The sequence below is a fragment of the Narcine bancroftii genome, chromosome 1 (genome assembly GCF_036971445.1).
Source record: "Narcine bancroftii isolate sNarBan1 chromosome 1, sNarBan1.hap1, whole genome shotgun sequence".
Classification (NCBI taxonomy): domain Eukaryota; kingdom Metazoa; phylum Chordata; class Chondrichthyes; order Torpediniformes; family Narcinidae; genus Narcine; species Narcine bancroftii.
In genome coordinates, this window is record NC_091469.1 from 261,552,762 (window position 1) to 261,573,730 (window position 20,969).

Below are 20,969 nucleotides of genomic sequence, written 5' to 3' on the forward strand. Positions count from 1 at the left end.
TCAGTGGAATTTTGTCAGGATAAAATATCTGGCTCCGAAGCAGTCCCATCAATTATTATTATATGGTGTCAATTTGCTTGCTTCTTGTGCAGTATTTGACAAACAAGCTTGCATTTTATACAGCGACTTTCATTTTCAGGATGCCCAGAATAAAATGTGCATTGTGTATCAAAGTATTTTCAAGGGCGGTATTACTTGTCGGGGACCACAGCGGCTAATTTGCATGTCAAGGTTGCATTTTTATGCCCCTCCTCCCCTTCCCCCCTCCACCTCTCTCCCCTTCCCCCTCCCCCCTAGAAAAAGGAAAAGAAGATAATTTTGTATCATTTTTATTACATTGTATTGTTATATGATGAAGAATTACATATTTGTATTGATGCAAATGAAAATTAAAATTTTCAAAAAGGTTCCCAATGCAGCAGTAAGATAATGACCACATGTCCTGAGGTGTTGCAGATTGTGGGACAATTTTTTTTCCAGAATACACTGGTTGTCCGTGAATAATACTAAAACCACATGAAAAGTATATAAATCTCAAATTCAAGAAGTTCAGTTTCATACCAATACAAAATCTTCTCTGCGATTAACCTCTTACATTTTGTTTCGTAATCTAAAAGGATTCTCACAATTGCGCTATGTATTTATTTTCAACAAAGAATACATGGTTGAACAATCAGTGATTAGGAAGAAGTGCCTTGTATTATATTGTGAACCATTCTGACCATGTCAATGCCTGAATGCAGAAGTCATCAGTGGCAGTAGGTATTGATACGGACTGTGCTGGATGCATCAGACCATTGCTGGCAAGAATTCTACAGTGTAAATCATCAGAAAACTGGTCTGACATGCAGTATCAGATGAATGGCAGCTTCCTCCAGTTATATTTTGGAAAGGCCACTTTCATCTTCTCGTTCTATCACTAAGCCTGTTTCTTGACCACTGACCACTGACCACTGACCACAAGCCTTTTCTGCACCAATCCAAATACAATCTTGTCATCCGACTTCACCCAATTCTGTTTCCAAATCTTTTACACATCATCGCCAAAACTGTCCAATCCCATCTCCATGGCTCCCTGCTTACCAAATTTTTCTGGACTTTACTGTTCTCACTTCTTTTTTACAACTTGCCCAAAGTGAACATGTCCAAAATTCAGTCTCCCGTATCCTGACATGCACTGTCCATTCACCTACCATTCACAAAGAGTCTCCCATTCCAGCAATTCCTTTTTAAAACTCTTCTCACTTTTCAAATACCTCCCTGGCCTTATCCCATTGCCCTTCAGCCCATTGCTCTTCCTATTCTGGCATCCTGCACATCCCCAATTCTCATTGTTCCATCATCGTCCATCTCTGCCTTTGACACTAGAATTCCATTCCTAAATCTACAGGATGCAGCTAAACCCTTACATATTTGGCCAGGATTGGGTCTCTTTATTCGGCTCAGAATCAAAATTGCTGTTCTGCCAAGTGGTTTTTTGAATGTTTAGTAACTTTAATAACACTGTATGTTGTTTCAGATATTATAACTAGAAAAAAGTGTAATGAAATCAAACTGCATCCTTAACATTGGATCTGGCCTTTGATTTTAATGACATTGCTTAAACAAATCTAGCTACAGTAAAACCCCTGGTGTCCAGAATTGAAGCAACTGGCAGCCTCAAGTAACTGGCAAAAAAAATCAAGGAAAATAATTAAAAAAAATTAAAATAAATAAGAATAAAATAATAGGTACATTTAAAATTATAAAAATAAATGTTCTCTGAAGTAATACATAAACCATTGGTGAAGATGGGAGTAAATATTCAGCCAGTGGAGGGCCTTGGTGTGCTTTGCTTGTAGCAGCTGTTTGAATAAAGTTGTGTGAAACAGAAATGACGTCACCCAGGGTGAAGAGCCGTTGGGGTGACTCTCTTAACATGTCTCCTTAGCCTTGCTTAGTAAGTAGGAGTCTCCCCTTTCAGAGGTTTTATCTGTAAACATGGGAGGAAGGGGAGGGTTTCATTATTTATAGCGTTATCAGTTGCTCCGTAGAAGGGGAGGAACCTGCAGATGCTGCAATGGTTAAATATTTTCAAAGAATGTGACTGAAAATAAAGAAAAAAATGCTTTAAGGTTTAATATTCATGCAAGTGAACTTTCTTCAGCTCAAGTACAGTATAGTATTTTTGCATTTTGTCTTTTAAACTGTATATTCTTAATGCAGATGCATTTTACACATTGTAAGATCAAGTCTCAAGCAACCAGAAAATACACTTATCCAACATCTACCAATCCTCATAGGTGCCAGTTACCAGGGGTTTTACTGTCTATTGTGGATGGGCTGGCTATCATTTCTTGCTATGATTGGCAATTTGCTTCCAAGTTTTTACATTCACATGGAAGTTCGAGACTCATACAAACCTGTTGGCAAGTTGGAAGTGCGACGGGGGGTGGGGGTGGTAGGGGAAATAGGTGAGAGGATTTATTTGGTCCCTTTGTTAAACCACATGGTGTCCAAGAAAGGAGGCCAGTTTTGCTGCGATCCCCAGCGTTACACCAAAGAATCACTTTGCAGATCCTGCAACAGGTGGACCTAATGTAGAATCAGAAGCCTCACTGATTTCATATTCATACATTTACAGAGTTCAACAGCACAAAAAGGTCCTTTGGCCCAACTTATCCATGATGGATAAGCCCCTTTTGCCTCTGTTTGCTCCATATCCCTTAAACCTTTCCTATCCATGTACCTATCTAAATGTTTTTGAAATACTGCAATTGTCCCTGCCTCAACCTCTCCTGGCTCTTTCAATGGAGATACAAGGCCCACAGATTAGGAGACAATAAAAGTTAAAATTCTTTCTCCAGTTTCTTTGCTTTATATTTTTCCCAAATGGCTTCAATTAATTGCTTTTTTCTTTGTTCCTTAAATTATTGTTATAATAAACTCATGACACCTTTGACAGTAGGCAAAGCCTATTGTCACATTCCAGGCACAAGACCTCAGCAATATCCCATCCAAGACCCAATTACTGTATGGGTCTATTACTTAAACCAGGATTGCAGCGGGCTATTGAGATCAGTCTTTTGCAACCAGGCCAGGTCAGAGTGGATGTATCAAATCAAGGCTCTTTAATCTGTATAATACTGAATTGTTTAAACAGGATATTGATACTGGGAGGCTGAAGGGAGAAAATCATGACTTTAGTTCACTGAATGACAAGGCAACAGCATGAAAGCACGTGGAACAAGCTGCCAACCGAAGGGGTGGATACAGGTTCGATTTCAATATTTAAGGGAAATTTGAAGGGCTTTGAGCTGGAAGAAGGTTGATGGGACTAAGTACAGCCTAGATGGGCCAAGGGCCTATTTCTGTATAGATGTGTTCTCTGGTTCTACATCCTTCTAAAATTATGGAACAAAACCAGAGCAATACAAATTTAACAACAGGTGTCTCCTCATGGAGAAACAATCTCAGTAAGTGCACTTGTTATATTTATTATCCAAAGTCATTCTTCGCACAAGGACACAGAAACAGTTCTAATTGTACAGCAAAATAAGTATTGGAAACAGTCTCATCTCAGTGAAACTCGTCTTCATTGGTGGTTTTGTATCAGTCTAAAGATTACAAATTTGCCCATAATTATGACTCAAAATGTACAATATGAACCATTCCCTGCCGTCACAGCATATTGCCTCTCTAATGTTTTCAATCAGATAATTTTATCCAGATAGTGATTAGCAACTCAGAGTATCTCCAGAAAAGTTTCTAAACCAATACAGCAAAGGAGAGAACTAGGATTCATAATGCTGACCAAAGCAACAACATCCCTTCGCCAACATCTCCTGGAATTGTTATCTTATAATTATTAGGATCACATTATAATCACTAAGAACTATATTAGCACAGACTCCTCCATGTAGCTTATGCTAATTATAATCAGACTTTTGCAATAAAGTTTTGCAATTAATTAACTTAATAAATTGAAATGTGAAATCGCAAAGCATTAGTAAATAGAATGAGATGCTTGAATGTAATTAATAGTCTTAAGAGAGAGATCATGCATGTAGATAAAACAAAGCAATGACATTAACTGGGAGACATTAACTGAGCCAATGACAGGCAGTGTATTTGCAGTACTTCAAATTAGTTCAAGAGGCAAATGGTTCCAGCACACAATTGTTATCTTGGAACTCTCCTGTGAAATGCATCCGTGGGTATTTTTCCTGTTTGTCTTCTATGCTTGACTAACTTGATAACATTTGTTTTCATTCAAACATGGTTTCTATTGAGGTGCCTAAAGGACTTGTAGCATTGCGGTTAACTCTATCTCTCCAACAGCTCAATGCCTTTGGGCAAGTAATAGGAGATATCTTATATCAACATTGCCCTGCTTAATCTTTCCTGAATTGCAATCAAGCTTATTCGCTCTTTACCTTAATCATAAAATCTAGAACTGTAACTTTAAATACTAACCTCCAAGTTAAAAATAATGCAATCTTAGTTAAATAAGTACAATTTATTTAAATAGAAAATCCATCCTCTTTTCATAAAAATATCATCCACAATCTTAGAATAAAGGCTATGTACACCCTATACAATATTCTCAAAATTCATTTCCGCATAAAAAAATTAACAATTTTGAAATTCTTACAATAATGTAATGTATGCAGATAGTATATACAAAGTAATATATCTATTTTTTAATAGTGATGTCTTTCAAGCTTGAATTGATGAAAGGTCTGTTGATCAGTACAATATACCAGGGGAAAGGATCAACTTCATTAGTCTATGCCAGTAATGTGACACAAGTGTACTGCTCATCAGCTTCAATCAAGAAGATAATCAGATGCAGTACAAAACTGGACTACCACCAACCACTCCTGGTAGATACCAGATTACCCCCAACTATATCACTTAGTTTGTGCAATCTGGTCTAGTTAACTTCTGACATAATTAGTTATAAATTTCAACCAAGTAATTTGGAGTGGGGAGTATCTTTATGCTACTCTTTCACTCATTAAGGGTTCTACCATAAATCACTTGCTAACTCCCTCTGTAAAGTACTGAAAAAGATTTAAAGCAGAAGAGAAAACAATGTAGAATTCCATTACCTTTGTCAACCATGCTTTAGAGATTCAAACTGTTCACCATTCTTGAGTTCCATGTGCTCAATAAAACACATAGGAGCGTTAACAATAGTTGGATCAGTGGTTAATTTATACTGGAGTCTCTGCAGTTCCAGACAGGGAAATAGGTGTCTGTGAAATACTGGGTCCTAAAAGTTCATCCCTGGGCAGCAAACTTACTTTGGCTCTAAAACTTTACTGACTTCAATGGAATTGAATTTCAGAGACACTTTATAAAGTGCCCTTCTATGTCAGTGCTTCTCAACCTGCAGCCCTGGAACCACAGGCGGTCTGCAGCAATGCAGCAGAATTAAATGCCATTGATGTCAACAACAAGTTAATGTGTAAGTTTGGCAACAAACAGAACAAAAATTCTCAGAAGAAAATACCACCAAGATTTTAAAAAAATCTTGTTGGTGGTCTGGGATGGGATTGAGTTCACCATTTCTTCCCTCCCTGACTACAGCTGGTGGTCCATGGGTTTATTATAGGTGGCTTGCGGTAAGTAAAGGAATACTTAAGGTGTTCTGCAGGTGAATAAAAGTTGAGAACGACTGCTCTATATTATGAAATGTCCACTATGGACCAGGGATGAATTTCTGGGTAATGGTGATGCAAATACAAATGAACAATTAAAAACGATTAAAAACACATGAAAGTTTATCAGAAGAGAAGTGACATGGAATGCAGTCTTCATGAAACTATCCAGTGAATTACAAAGGTCAATGAGAATAGATAGATGTTAAGTTCTAAAGCAATTACATCACAAGGGTAGGTTATCTTGGGTAGCAGCCGAAAGAGGGAATTGCTACTTTACCTGTTATTCAGGAACAATAATTTCAAAGTTCAGGATCGTAAGCAGGCCACATAACAGGTTCCTGCAGTTTTTCACTGTTGCCAAACTGACTGCCAACTTTATTTCCAAAATAAACTTTCAATTTGCATATTTTTCTTTTTCCCTTTCACCTACTTCTATACTCTAGCCAGTGGTTTTCCAACTGGCCCCAAACTCTCATTCCAACTTATGCCATAAGTCCTCTGTGATTATAAGGCAATGCTTAAGGTGGTCTGTGAGTGGAAAGAAAAAGGTTTGAAACCCACTGTTTTAATCATCCCTAATTGACTTGTCATGTGCACGGTTTCATACCTCCAAAGGAAATGGGCCAATGACAGTTTTACTCAAGCAAAATATTTCATTAACAATTGGTTCTGGAGCAGTAGTTGTCGACCTTTCCTTCCCACTCACACACCACCTTAAAGAATCCCTTACCAATCACAGAGCACTTATGGCATAGGGATTGCTTAAGGTGGAATGTAAGTTTAGGGGAGCAGTTTGAAAACCACTGGTCTAGATGATCTGTTAATCAAAGGCTGGGTAGGGGACCTCTTGTTGGTCTTGGCTGTCTGGAAGTAACATCATTATAGAAATGATTTGCCTTTGGCGGCTTATATTGATTTTGGCTGCAAATGTTACTTATTCTACCAGTAATTAATTATTCCCCATCAACAAACACAGAAATTCAAAACTTATGTCCTAAAAAGCTTACAGACATAGATGACACTGGAGGAGTATTAAAATCTAAAAATCATGCATCATAAACAAAATAACCTAAAAATAAACTTAGTTTGATATATGAATCTCGTAGTTACAACTTATAAATACAAACAACTAAACTTTTTTTTAGAAACAGCAAAATGAATCACAGCAAAAATAACAATTCAAGAAGTTAAAAAGGTAGCAAGACGTTAAACATATCAGTAGCATTTCAAATGCACCACATCAATAGTTCCAAGTAAAAAGGTCAGAGCAAGTTTTGAATTGCATTGATCTGGCACAGACTGATCCTGTGTGCATAGTGATGAGGTAAGGAAAAGGTTATGCAATCTCCAGCTAGCTGCTTTGCTAAAAACTCTTCATTTTTGTAAATATCACCCCTCCATCTACAGATTTGTTTAATGATTAGGTTTATCTTTGGAATTTCCATTGCAGATTTCTTCACTTTGAGAACTTCCAATTCTGTTTGGAGATACAATTCAACAGCTAAATTCACTGAAATTTATTTTTACCAAACTATTTTGTCAATTAAGTAGATGAAAAAAGTAAAATTTCAATTTGTCATTCAAAATATAACAACATATTAAATAAACAAGAGGCACAATGCAAGTATTGCACCATTGAGACCGATATGGGTACATCCCAGAGGATAACTGAGAATAACTTGTTCAACTGGAAGATGCTTGTCCAGTGACTCATGTCATTCGACAGGTCTGCGAACAAGTGATTTCCAAGTGGCACATTGATACACAAGAAGAATCTACACAAGATGTATGTGTAAGATAAAACTTGCTGGTATCATGACACCTAAAGTAAGAGGTACTCTTTGTAGAAGGGTACCCCTTTCTAATGGTCAAATCTGGTCCCTAGGGTTGGGGATGGGAGAGAGGAAGCTGGTGGTTTCATTTCCAAGCCAGGATCTGGATCCTCCTTGCAGATGGGGCCCTGAAATTTCCATCTGATAGGAGACATGGTGGGCCATAGCTGACGCTGGTACTGTTCACATTTTGAAATGAGATCCATCACTGAGGTATTGCTTCTGATCCATTGCCGGACAGAGCTGGCCGAAGGCGACAGTGGTATGAAAAGGCTTTGTGTCCTTTGTAGCCCCGTGTTATATTGCAGCCTGAAACAGAGGCAACCAGTCGAGATGAGAAGACAATTATTTTAAAACTGAAAAACAATTATTAATACAGGAGTATCATGATATAACCCTATTCCAGACCTGTAAAGTATACAGTTGATCAATGGTACCCTTAAAGATACAACTTCACAAACAGTACTGTGGTGTAACTCACAACTGGTGAGATCCTTTCCAAAACAGATTAACAGCTCCAGGCTTGATCTCAAATGATAAGTCACCTGACGACAGACTGGGAATAAAAAGGTTGTTCCTACTGAGGTCCAATAACTGCCACGGAAGTGGCCTTACTGGTGAACATGGATGCTGGGTACAAGCTACCACAAAGGGGCTTGTATTCCAACAAGGGCAGGATCAGCGAGAACTCCAGAGTGGCAGGACGAATTAACCACTGCATCAGGGTCACTGCCACAGATTAGGGAAGGGAAATAATCAAATAAATATCCATTATGCCAGCTGATCCCTGCCAGGGAAGCAGCCGTGAGGTCTCTTAGAAGATGTTTGCTCTTGATCATGCTCTTGCGTAGATGACAAGCAGTGACAACCTGAGGGATGAGATTTACCACGAAGATTATTGCTGATTTTAGATAAGGAAGTGCTCTTAGAATCCACGGTCTTCTATCCCAGTCCCATTTACAATGTAGAAGCTCACTTAAGGATACGCGTCCTGTGGACAGAAATGTACGTCTTCGTGTGGAAAGCAAACATTGCACTGTTATTCTCCAGTAAAGTCATCAGTACCTTGTGGAAAGATGATGTTCCAGCTTTGCTTTGGCATTTGAGGCAAAATACCACAAAACATTGGTCACTTGATCTGTCATCCAGTGAACGTCTTGTGGGAGATCAGGCAGCCATTCCAGGATTCTATTAAAAGTAGAGAGTGAATGAATTAAATTAACAAGTTCATGTCTTCAGTAGTATAAATAGTGGCAGGGTGAGTCAATATACCGATTTCATACATGACTGAATTATTCTTTCTCTTCACATCATGTTATAACATTCCTTTCGATCATGAAATGCCACGAATAACTGACTGAGCACTCTCATTCTAGCCCCACCCAAATAATTTTGAATTCGTCTATCAACCGGAAAACTTTCTTATGGAGTAGATAGGGCATACAGGACCTCTCTGGGTCCAAGTCCACATTTCAAACAGGAACAATGAGTGCTTCCGATAATGGGTTTTTATCCCAAATGCATTGCACAATGTACATATGCACTAAATTTGTACTTACTGCAATTAAACAGGTACAGTATTTTGGGGGGAAAAAAACAACCACGAAAACAAAATATCAACATAATAAATGTTCAAATTTTTAAAAATTTATACATACCGCATGGTAACAGCCCCCAAGTCGGTGCCACCCAATTTACACCCCATTAACCAATACCTTCAGTATGTTTCGAGCAGTGGGAGGAAATCGGAGCCCCCCCGGAGGAAACCCACGCAGACACGGGGAGAAGGTACAAAACTCCTTGCAGAGAGTGCGGGATTCAAACCCTGGTCCGGTCCCAATCACCGGCGTTGTAAAGATGTTGCGCTAACTGCTACACTAACCGTGTCGCCCTATATTTGCCATATTTAAATGAGTTAAAAGGAGGAAAACATACATAAATAATAGAGTTGATATTCACAGTTATCCTAGTGCAAAAAATGTGACTTTGCAACAGTCCTATTGTGGTATCGGAGAGGTTGCTGATTAGTGTAGCAGGGGAGATTCAAGAGCCAGATAGAAAGAAACGATTCTTGAACCTGGTTTTAGGGCTTCTATATCTGCTGAGTTTCAGAGAAGAGCTTTATGCAATTTACAGTCTCATCTGCTCGATCTCAGAGCCACCTCTTCTTACTTCCTTTCACCACTCAATCCTCTCCCATCTTCCACGAATGCCTCTGGAAAATTCCCCACCACTTCACTCTGATCTGCACTATCATTTGGCCTTTATTTAGGGCCACCTATTCCAATATCTACCAATTTGTTTAACTGCATCTTCACTTCCATTTCTGGTGCCAAATCCCTACTTAATATCCCATTATTCTCGATTGCACAGACTCCAATTTCTTTAGCAGACAACTGGTTGACCTTTCAACTCAATATCTGCCTTAAGCAGATATTGTCGGATCCTGATGCCATTCTCCTAAGCCACTCACTTCTTCAGTCTGTCTGTCATGCAAAGATAGCTCCTGTCTTCCTTCCCTTACTGCAGCCTGTCATGGTAAAATCTTCCTTGCTTTCTTTCCTGCTGCACATATACTCAGCTGTGTTCAGCAGTGGCATCCACTATGAAGGATGCCCGAAGCAAGGGCTTTGGAACGCGACAACCTATGCGTTGCCCTCCAGGTCAGGTGCCATCCTTGTTTGGAGATACATTGCTGGCTCTTCACCACCTCTTGCTCGAAATTCTGCAATTCCCTACTCATTAGTTTAGTGGAAGCACCTTCACCAGATGGTCTGCAATGCCTCAGGAAGATGGCTCGTCATCACCTTCTCAGGGTCAGTTAGAACTGGCAATAAATGCTGATCTTGCCTAGATCACCCAAAGGCAGAAAATTTTATAAATAAATATTGTTAGCAATTCTATTATCACCCTGGGCCATCCAGGCTGTACTTATCTAAACAACAGCACTGAAAATAACTTAAAAATACAGCAATAATGTTATTTGAGTGACAGCATTAACTCTTAATTTTGAAGTATGAACTCTATGGTAAAAAAATTATAGTCAACTTCTGGCTCTCCTCTTTAAGTTAGATTGGGGGCTCCTGCTGTATTAGAAATTCTGGGGAGAATTTTACAACTTGCAAGACGATCATGGCCATATTCCCTGGAAATGAGGTTCTCCGAAGACATACGACTACGTACTAATTTTAGCTTCCTTTAACCTCGACATAACCTCTGATGGGGCTCCACCTAGTGGTTTGGTTGATAATAACCAAACCCTTCCTCATTTTAATTTACACAAAGTATAGTTCACAGGAGGATGTAGCACAACGGAAATGCAAGCCTACCTTACAGTGAATGACACTGCTGATTCCAGGGGCAAAGTATATGGCAGCATCATAGTTGAGACTAAACGGACTGGCAGCATGTTTGAAAAGACAGCATGCAAACTTCTTTTCTCAGCACAGGCTTCAATTAGTACTGGAAAAAGAACATAAGTTACATAAAATCCAATTAGCTTGCAATCAAAACACATCAACATGACTCATAGAAGTCAGCTTTCGGATGCAGCAGAGTTAGTGATGTACTGAGAGGGGAAGAAGCAGGGATTATGAAAGAATCTCATGGATGCAGCTCTGTTAAATCTGAAACAGATTTCAGATCCATATTTACAGTGCATTACGAGATGAGGGGACCCCAAAATCCAGCAGCAATAGATATTCACCAAGACAAATGGTTACTTAAACAAAAGTTGCTTTTAATTATTTTTAAACATGAAAACAGAATCACACTTTAACTTATCACTATTGACTTAACTAACCTAACTTAACCCCCTTCTAATTTAGCAGTGAACTAAATCGGATTGTATGTAATGTTCAGGAAAGTTCTTTGATTCACAGTCCAATCTCATTTCTCATTCCTCCAAGTTCACTGGTTCCAGGAAATTCTTATACTGTGCACAGAATTTAACATTTATAAAGTTCACCAGGCTTTGGTGCTTGAAAGGTAAATGGTTACTGCTCAAGAAGGCTCTTGGCGGTTTTCAGAGAGAGATTGGTTGTTCCAGGACAGCCACAACTGATTCCTTTTTAATCAGCTACCTCAGTATCTTGCTGACGAAACTTGCCCCCTTCAGGGTTCTCCAGATGATAACCTCTTTTTTCAGGTCACCACAGAGTTCCTTCTTGTTTCTCTTATTCCAAGTGAAACATTAGGCGGCCAGTCCTCTCCTCTTGCATGAACTTCAAGGGCTGTGACCAGGCTGAACAAAGCATTTACAACCCATCTTCCACATGGGGTTTTCCACCAGCTGTGTATCTCACACACACACACACACACACACACACACACACACACACACACACACACACACACACACACACACACACACACACACACACACACACACACACACTCTGTTTGCAAAACCACAAAACCCTCTTAGAACAGCAAGTTCTCTTCCAGACAATATGCGGCTCTGACAAGCTCTTTCATCTGTTGCCTTTTCGTAAACAACAGTCCATTAATGAAGTATCTTGGGCACTTTCTAAAGCTTTTGCAAATGCTCTGAGGCCCTGATATGTCTAGCATGAGCAGAGCTGCAATATTTTAAATAAGATCCATTTTAAAGTGTTTGCATGTCATCTACACTAACAAACGTTTCCCAATTTATCTCCCAAAGACATATCTATATACTCTGTCACAAGTGGGAATGCATGTTTAGAATGAAATCATCTATAGTAGTTCCAGAATTTAGCAGTGAACTAAATCGTATTGCTAGTAACCTTCCAGTGAACATATAATAAAATTCTGTCTCAATGGAGAACACATTTCCAATCTTGCATGAATAGGTTGCTGGAATAGCCAGCAGGCCCCAGGACACCTGAAAGGTCAACTGCATTCTTCTGAGGCTAATGATGGAATGGTGGAGCAGCAGTTCCTAATGGAGCCTCACAACTCTAGTTCAATCGCCAATCTTGGGTGCTGTGTGTGTGGAGTTTGCATGTTCCCCCTGCAATCCTATTGGCTTCCCTGGGGTATCCCAAGTTCCTCCTCAACCCAATGATGTACTGGCAGGTTAGCTGACTACTGTCAATTGCCCCTTTGAGTATGTCTGGGGCAAAATAATTATAAAAGGAGTGGATAAACATCTGTGGGCAAAGATTCAAGGAAATAAAAGGAGAAATTTAAATTTAGACATACAGCACAGTAACAGGCCCTTTTGGCACACGAGCCTAGGCCACCCAAATACACCCAATTGGCCTACAACCCCTGGTACGTTTTGAACAGTGGGAAGAAACCGGAGCCCCCAGAAGAAACCTATATAGACATGGGAAGAATGTACAAACTCCTTACAGACCCTAGTCACTGGTGCTGTAACAGCACTACATTAATCGCTATGCTAACTGTGCTGCTCATTGACACCCAAATGGTACTGCCAGGATTGCTGTGCTGAGAACCATCTAAATGGTCTCCTTCTATGGAATAGTGAGTAAAGCTCAGGGTTCCAGCTCATGGATGGAAGGAGAGGGGTTAGAGCAGACAGATCCATAACCCACACTATACTACATGACAATTCTAGTGAAAATTAAAGCAGCAAGATATTCTGACATCCAGAACAAAGGCAATATTATACAAAATTCAAACACATAAATTATAGAATGAAGTGGTGCATAAAGGCGAGAGCAAACTAGTTTGCATCAATCATTAATAGATGGACAATTATCAGATGTGTGGAGGTTCTGATATTGATGGATGTCCATACTTTAAACTAACTTAAGAAATGGGAACAGGGATTGAGCCGTCTGATCCTTGGAGCTTGTTTTATCATTCATTAAGATCATGGCTGATCTGCTTCAACTCCACTTTCTTGCATTATCCCCATATCCACCAGTTCCTTTAATGACCAAAAACTCTCCATCTCTGATCTGAATGACCCCAATGACTAAGCCTTCAAAGCTCTCCTGAATTGGGAACTCCACCCTCAGAGTGATGGAATTCCCATCCTTATCTTTGTCGTAAATGTCCTGCGCCATATTCTGCAACTGTGACCTTTGCTTCTGGGCATTTGAAGGGGAAACATCATTTCTGCAGCCAACCCACTTTTGGCCTGTGGAAATGTTGCAAGTTTTAGTCTGATTATCCTTCTTGTAAACTCCAGAGAATTCAGGCTGGTCCATTCAATCTTCCCTCATTTGGCAAACCCACCATCCCAGGAACCAGTCTGGAGAATTCCTACCACACCCCTTCTATGATACGTATATCCTTCTTTCAGCCGTGAAAATTAAAATTACACACAATACCCTGGATGCTGTCTTGAAAAGCCTCTACAAATAATTACACTGACATTTAATCCTGTACTCAAATCCTCTTGCAATAAAGGCCAACAGACCATTTGCTTTCCTTCTGTCTGATGCACCTGTACATTTTAGTTCAAATAACTAGGTCTCAATGAACATCAACAATTCTCCCATCTATAACTATTCTTAAAAATTCTGCTTTGCTAATTTATGTTCCAAAGTAATGACTTCACATTTTTCAACATCATGTCCACCTGTCACGATCTCACCCTCTTGCTTCATTGGTCAATATGCTCTTGAAGCCACTTCACTTACTTCTGCTGCCTTACATTTCCATCTTTTTTAATATCATCACTCCATCATTCATTAAAAAGAAACATTCCTTTGGAAACTTCAGTAACAGACAGTATTAGGTTCCATATAAATTAATTTTTCAAGGCAAAAAGCATCAAGAATTCATCAAGGGTGGGAAGAGATGGGAAGGTGGCATAAAAATTGTATCATATTGAATGGCAGGACAGACTCAAAAGGGTCAAATAGTGCAGTGCTTCTCCTAGTTACTGTAATTCTTTGGATACCAACAATTTTCATGGTTACCCCTCTATCATCAGGGAGTTTAACCAGGATAAATGAATCACACAACAGGAGATTACATCTCCAGTTCCAAGTATCCATTGGGCCAGACAGGAAACTGCTCCAAACAAAGAAATTTCCATGTGCTTGCCAACCCGGCAGGAGGGAGGTCAAAAGTTATTTCCCATGTCAATCAGGTTTAGATCCACCCACAGGTGAGGCTGCCATGTAATTGATTCTCCTAGGTCATGTGGGGCACCTGGACTGGCCCCTCCAGATGCCATTGGTCCTCACAGGTCACATGAGTGTACCTGGTCTGGCCCCTCTACCCGGCTACAGCATAAAGCCCACCACATGGAGCAGATCATCCTCGTTGTTTGTTTGAGACTATCCCCGAGCTCCACTCCAGGTTGAGCACCACGGGGACACTGGCAGACTGACTATGAGGGTCTAATTCAGTTTGTAGCCATGGGCAACACTGGAGAACCAGATATGAGGTGTATGTCGGAACAGGGTGGGGGCTATTTGTGGCATGCGCCTGGGGGAGACTGCAGTGTTTCACCCATTGTAGGGTGTAACCAGGTTTGTACCTTTTAGTTACTAGGTATACTGTGCCTGCTAGCTAGCAAGAGGTGCCAGGTACTGTTTGTTTCATCCTTGCGTTTAGCCATGGGAACTGCAATTAGCAGTGATTGCTGTGTTTGGCCATGATTACTAGCTGAGAGTAGCGAATATCAATAATGTACGATTTGTGCGTCATTGCTTTGCCTGTGTGTGTTTCCTGTTGCAAATTCCCCCATGTGTAAATAAAAATCATTGTTTTCTATTAACTAGGACTTGTCACTCTCTGAACCCATCAAACCAATTCTCCCATCACAGTAGCTGTTATCAATCTTGAGATAAGGCAGAAAATGTGAATACTCAGCTTTTCTGCCTGATTATTACCCTGCGTATCCTTGCTGACTACATAATGCATTGGGAGAAGATAGCACTGGACTCAGTGACCCTGAATGAGATGCTGTAGAGAATATCTGACAGGAAATGCACATCCATTGACCAGTCTGGCCCCAGGTGACCTTAACTGGTCAAGCCACCCTTAACTGCACACCCTCAAGCTGGCTTTGCAATTCTTACTGACTTAATGCTCACCTTGGTGAAGCTTTGGTGACAGGTGTTCCAGAATCTGGTCATTATTTTTACGGACACCACCTTTTTCTCCCACTTCATTTCCCTCTGCTGATTCGTCATCATCGCCATTGCTGATGGTGTCACACTCGTTCGGAGCAGACTGAGGAGGGCTGCACAAAAGCTGTGGCCTGTTTAACAAAACTGCAAAATATGGCACAAATAATAATGTTTTTAAAAATAAACTCTCAGTATCAATAATTTGCATCAGAGTATTAGGCATAATACATCCAAGCTTCCAGATCATACTGGCAGTGTGGGTGGTGAGGAGGATTCAGAGAAACTTCAGGGGGATACAGCCAGCCTCAATGAATGGGCAAGGTCATCACAGATAGAATATAAAATGGAAAAATGCAAGGTAAATTAAATAGGAAAACACAGCACAGTACAATTCCGAATATCAAAAATCTGATTATCTAAAATCCTCAGTTATCCAAATATTTTTTGGACCTGGAAGTGATGTCTGTTCGGCTCTGAAATTTTCTTTGGATAATTGAGGATTTCAGAAAAATCAGAAATCTTCATTTATCTAAAAAATTTTGAAGCCGAAATTACATCATTTCACTTCTGAAAAATTCTGAATGAGGATATCCAAAACAATCAGAAATCCTCAGTTATCCGAAAATTGTTTTGGTGCCGAACTGACATCACAGGTTGAAAAAAATTTGGAATTTTAGAAAAACCTCTGAGTAGTGTTACAGAGTTCTGTGTTGTATTGGCTTATGTGTTGTGTGGTTTTATGATAAAAAGTGACAGTTTGCCTTAGAGTGCGACGGTGAAGGTAGACTACTGAGAGAGTGGGAGACAGACTGAGCATGTGCAGAAAAATGAAAAAAAAATTCTGGACTTGGACGATAAACCACCACTGGGGGTGCTATGGAGTGGAAGAAGGCCCATGGTCTGGAGGACAGTTTAGAATGTTGGGATTTTAAAAAGGATGAACATTCCGAAGGCAGCCAGGAGGATCCGGACCAAGCCAGTGGTTCCTCTCTCTCTGCGAGCAACACAAGACCACTTCGATTTTTGTGCTCTCTCTCTCTCTCTCTCAAAGATCTTTTGGCTTCAGTTTACCAAACAAACTGAATTTTGTTTATGATCTTTGCTTCAGTTGAGATTGAAGTTTTGTGAGTCTTGTGTGTTTTGTGTCTAAGTTTTTCTGTGGGCTAGTTGGAAATATAACTTAGACTTTAATTACATATGTTATATTTAGGCTGGGGAATTTATTAGTTTTACACTGTTATAGAAATTTCCAAAGTAACTAGTGAGCATTGTTATAAAAGGGGGGATTTTGAATTAAAGTTCAAAGGTCAATTTTTTTTGTTAATAAAGTAATTGTTCATTGTTCCCCCTGTGTGATATGCCTTCTTTGTGGTTGCTGGTTTGATCTTGTAACAGTAGAATTTCAAGTTTTTGGTGTTGCAATTATTTTATTTTGTTTAGGTTGCATTTTGGTGAGAATTAAACATTATTTCATGCTTAAAAAACCTTTCGGTGTTGTTTAAACCACTGTTACAGGTGATTTTCTGTTGCTGCTGTTATCCCAAAATATCATTTATCTGAAATAGGGCTGGTCCTGACAACTTTGGATAATCGGAGTTGCACTGTATTTTTTAATAGGTGACAGATTGTTGTGTTTTTGTGTTGAGAGGGGCCTGGTGTTTTGGGTACAAATGCTTGAGAATTAATCTGCATGTAAAGCAAGCAATTAGGAAGGAAAATGTTTCATTGGCCTTTATTACAAGAGGTTTTGAACACAAGACTAGTGATGACTTGATCCAATTGCATAGAGTCCTGGTGAGACCTCATTAAAATACAGGTCTCACTAAGTAAGGGAATACTGAGAGTAATGCAAGGGTTAACCAGATTGAGTTCTGGAATGGAGGGTGTGGGGTGGCCTAAGACCCATACACTTTAGAGTTTAAAAGGAGAGGTGATTGCCTTGGATGGTACAAAGTTCCGAAGGGGCTTGGCAGGTGCCTGTAGAGTTGAAGTTTCCCCTGATTGGGATGATTAAAATTGGTCTCAAAATAAAAGATCAGCTGAGCAGCTCAGTGATGAGAAGAAATTTCCTTACCCAGAGAAGAGAAAAAACCTTTGGAATTCTGTACACAAGAGGACAGAGGAATTTACTGATGATTTTTCATGTCCAAGATTGATGGATCTTTATTTATTACAAGAATCCAGGGATGTGGGGGTTAGTGCAGAAATGGTGCAGAGGTAAAAAAATTAGCCGTGATCTTACAATGAAAAAAGGGCAGAATGGCCATGCCTGGTTCTATTTCTTATGGGTTTTCTGTTCTTGAGTGTGTGTTGATTAGGAACAAATCCTGACTAATGTCATTGTATAAACAGTGCTCATCATTCAAATATATTCATCAGGACAAGAAGCAATCATAGGAAAGATACTAAGGCAAGGTTGGCTTATGCCCACACAGATATGTCTTCTCTTGCCCAACATAGAAATCTGCCATCATCTGCATCCTGATTTTGAATGAACAAAAGAGCCAACTTATGCACAAACATTTGGGTGTATTTTATGTTTAATACTCTTTGATACAGCTTATTTAAATAGTCACCGATGTGGCTTTGGTGTGTGCAACCAACTCTATCAGGGACAGCATCAAGCAAGGGGAGGAGAGATAGCAAGGTGAATATAGAGAAGGGGGGGCAAGGGCTGAGGGAAGGGAGGGGGAAAGGAGCAGACTCAAAGAAACCAGGGAAGTCTACATTATTGGCATCCAGTGCCCAGACGGAAAATCAGGTTTTGGTTCCTCCAATTTACGGGGGGCCTTGGTGAGATAGTGCACGAGGTCATGGACAGACATGATTATGGGAGTGGGATGCAGAACTGAAATGGTTGGCCACTGGGAGTCCCCGTCACTAGTGGGAACAACATAAAGGTACTCAGCAAAGCGATCTCCCAGGATGCCTGCCAACATTTTTCCATACCTTGATGAAGGGCTCAAGCCCAAAATGTCGGTTATTCATTTTTTCCTTTGCGACATAAAGGACACTATTTGACCAGCTGAGTTTCACAACCATTGTGTTTTTACTTCAACCACGGTGTCTACAGACTTTAATGTTTTACTTGTTACTATTGAAGGAATAAAGATGATGATAAATGGGATTTAGTGCATGAAGCCCAGTTATCAATATACCAAAAGCTATGGAGGGTTTGGAGGGGAGTGAATAAATAGGAACTGAGGTTTGCAAAAATATGGACACGTAACTCAAGGACATTGACCTAAAATTAGTTTTAACATAACATGTTTAATATAAAAGATGCACAATCTTTTAATATCAAACCATTTATAATGCTTTAAAGGAACAAATGTATTTGAATATTAAAATATTTGTCAGGAATCAATGTACTGTATTGTTAGAAAAGAAATAATTAAGATAATGCCAACAGAAGATATTTTAATCTTGATTGAAAGTGAGCCAAACTAAATTAGCAGTACTTTGCAGAGACAAAGACTGGCTCCATGGTCATGGCAAAGCATATGTCATGAAGATGCATTGTTGTCAGTTCAATAAGGATTCTGTTCACGCAAGAGAGGATCATCTTTCTCAGTCTAGCCCTGCAATTACTGTTCACTAACATCTGTTGACAATGGAAAACTGCAAATAACATGAGACTGCGCACATGCTGATTGAAGACACAAGCCCAGGGATCAGGTTTTGCACGCAATTCCATGGAATAATGCATAAAAAATGTGGTGCTACACCACGTATCTTGAGGGCAACTGAATAGGAATTAAATCAACAGTCATCAAAAAGTTCTTGGAAGTTATTGCTAACCATTGCCACAAGATGGCAAAATAATATACCCAGAGGCAAGCTCCCAGACATTTCAGTCAACGAAAATATGCACACAAGTACTAATTTGATTATATCTGTAAGTAGGCATGAGCCATCACCCCTTTCTCAAAATTCCAATATGAAGTTGTTCAGGCCACAAGTTCTCATAGAGATATTATCAATGTCACAACATGGTTGATCCAATGGGAAGAAGGTTAAGAAAGTAAAAGTACTCAAGTCACCACCTAACATCCCATCACCACCACCCATCCCTTTCAGCACAAGCCCAATTCTTCCAATATGCACTGATGCATTGAGTGAGGAGCTCATTGTGAATGTCCTTTGGGAATAAGACTAAATTGGTTTATCCCATTGGCAAAAAGAAACAGAAGCTGAGTTCACATTATGTCAATAGAGGTCATCAAGATGATATCCATTGACCTTTTTCCCTATCTTTCTCCATATTTTAGTCTGGGAATTTCACGAAGGAAGGAATTATTGCACAACCCTTCAGACCTCCATAAAGCACAAAGGAATGGTTTTAACCAGCTTTGTAATGACGATATGAAAACATCTGGGATTTTTTTTTTTTTAAAGGTGGAATCTTGGTCTCAAGAATGTGGGTGGCTATTCCTTAACATCTATACCAAGAAAACCTGGCTGATATAAGAATATCAGCATTTACCTGGTCTTTAACAAACCAGCAGCTGCTTAAAAAAAATAATTCGAACAGGTAACACCTGGAGTGCTCAGAAGACCCCCCTCTGCTCCATTTTGTCTCCTTATAAATGACTTGATACCTTGCATTGGTTCAGATTGACTGAAGGCTTGTTACTGTTCTGTTGGGCCAAGGGATACATAATGTTTACACGTGTTGTGAAAATTAAATCCAATTTTACAGAATGCTACTGTAATGTGGGTTTAATGGAGACGTAGAAAATATTATTGAACTGCAATCCATGCTCACCATTCCTCTTGAGGAAATCAAGGGCATCACTGTATCCTTGCTTACACACATCCTGCATCACCTGCCAACACATTCAAATAAATCAAATGCAATGATTATATTAAAACCAAGCAGATTGATTATAAAGATTGTTTTCAAACATTGGTTCCAAAACTCCAGCAATGAGTCATCAGAACAATGTAGGTTGGGCACAATTTTAACTGAAGCATCTGAACTCCTCTGTTTCCCACTCAAACTTTCTCAGGGTAGCAGCTAGTTCAAGGGTTACAAAACATCAATGACCAAAAATCTCCAGAGTTTATTACCAACGAAAATCTTTTCCAGATGTTGTCCTCAGTACTTGCCACTTAGGAAACCTGACACAATGATTATATCAAGTTCATAAACAACAACATATTTGATCAATCTTGCTCGGGAACAGTCTGAAGATGAACTAGAAACAAGAGATGAGCCTGTGGATAATTGTTCCTGTAACAAAGAACGAAACAAAACCTGACATATGTACAACGCTAAAGAAGAGCAGCAATTTGCTGCTCCTTGTATCTGGTGATCTTTTCCCAAATTATTTCAAGTTTGATCCAGAGAATTTTCAGATGAGGTTCCCTCTCAGTGCATAACTACAACCATGTTAGACCCAGTATGAGGCTTTATCCTTTAAAAAAAAGCTGAAGGCAAATGCTCT

General features: G+C 39.6%; 1 protein-coding gene across 3 annotated transcripts in view; it reads right to left on the reverse strand.

Moving 5' to 3' along the window:
* Positions 1-313: 313 nt before the first annotated feature.
* pnpla2 (patatin-like phospholipase domain containing 2) overlaps positions 314-20,969 on the reverse strand; it is a 75,003-nt gene continuing 54,347 nt past the window's right edge. For all 3 annotated transcript variants that reach the window (XM_069896966.1, XM_069896985.1, XM_069896976.1), the window contains exons 5-9: positions 20,288-20,348; positions 15,484-15,663; positions 10,810-10,942; positions 8,546-8,668; positions 314-7,789 (exon numbers count right to left, since the gene is read on the reverse strand). In XM_069896966.1, coding sequence (XP_069753067.1) covers positions 7,510-7,789; positions 8,546-8,668; positions 10,810-10,942; positions 15,484-15,663; positions 20,288-20,348 — 777 coding nt within the window. In that variant the 3' untranslated portion in view covers positions 314-7,509. The remainder of the gene's footprint in view (positions 7,790-8,545; positions 8,669-10,809; positions 10,943-15,483; positions 15,664-20,287; positions 20,349-20,969) is intronic.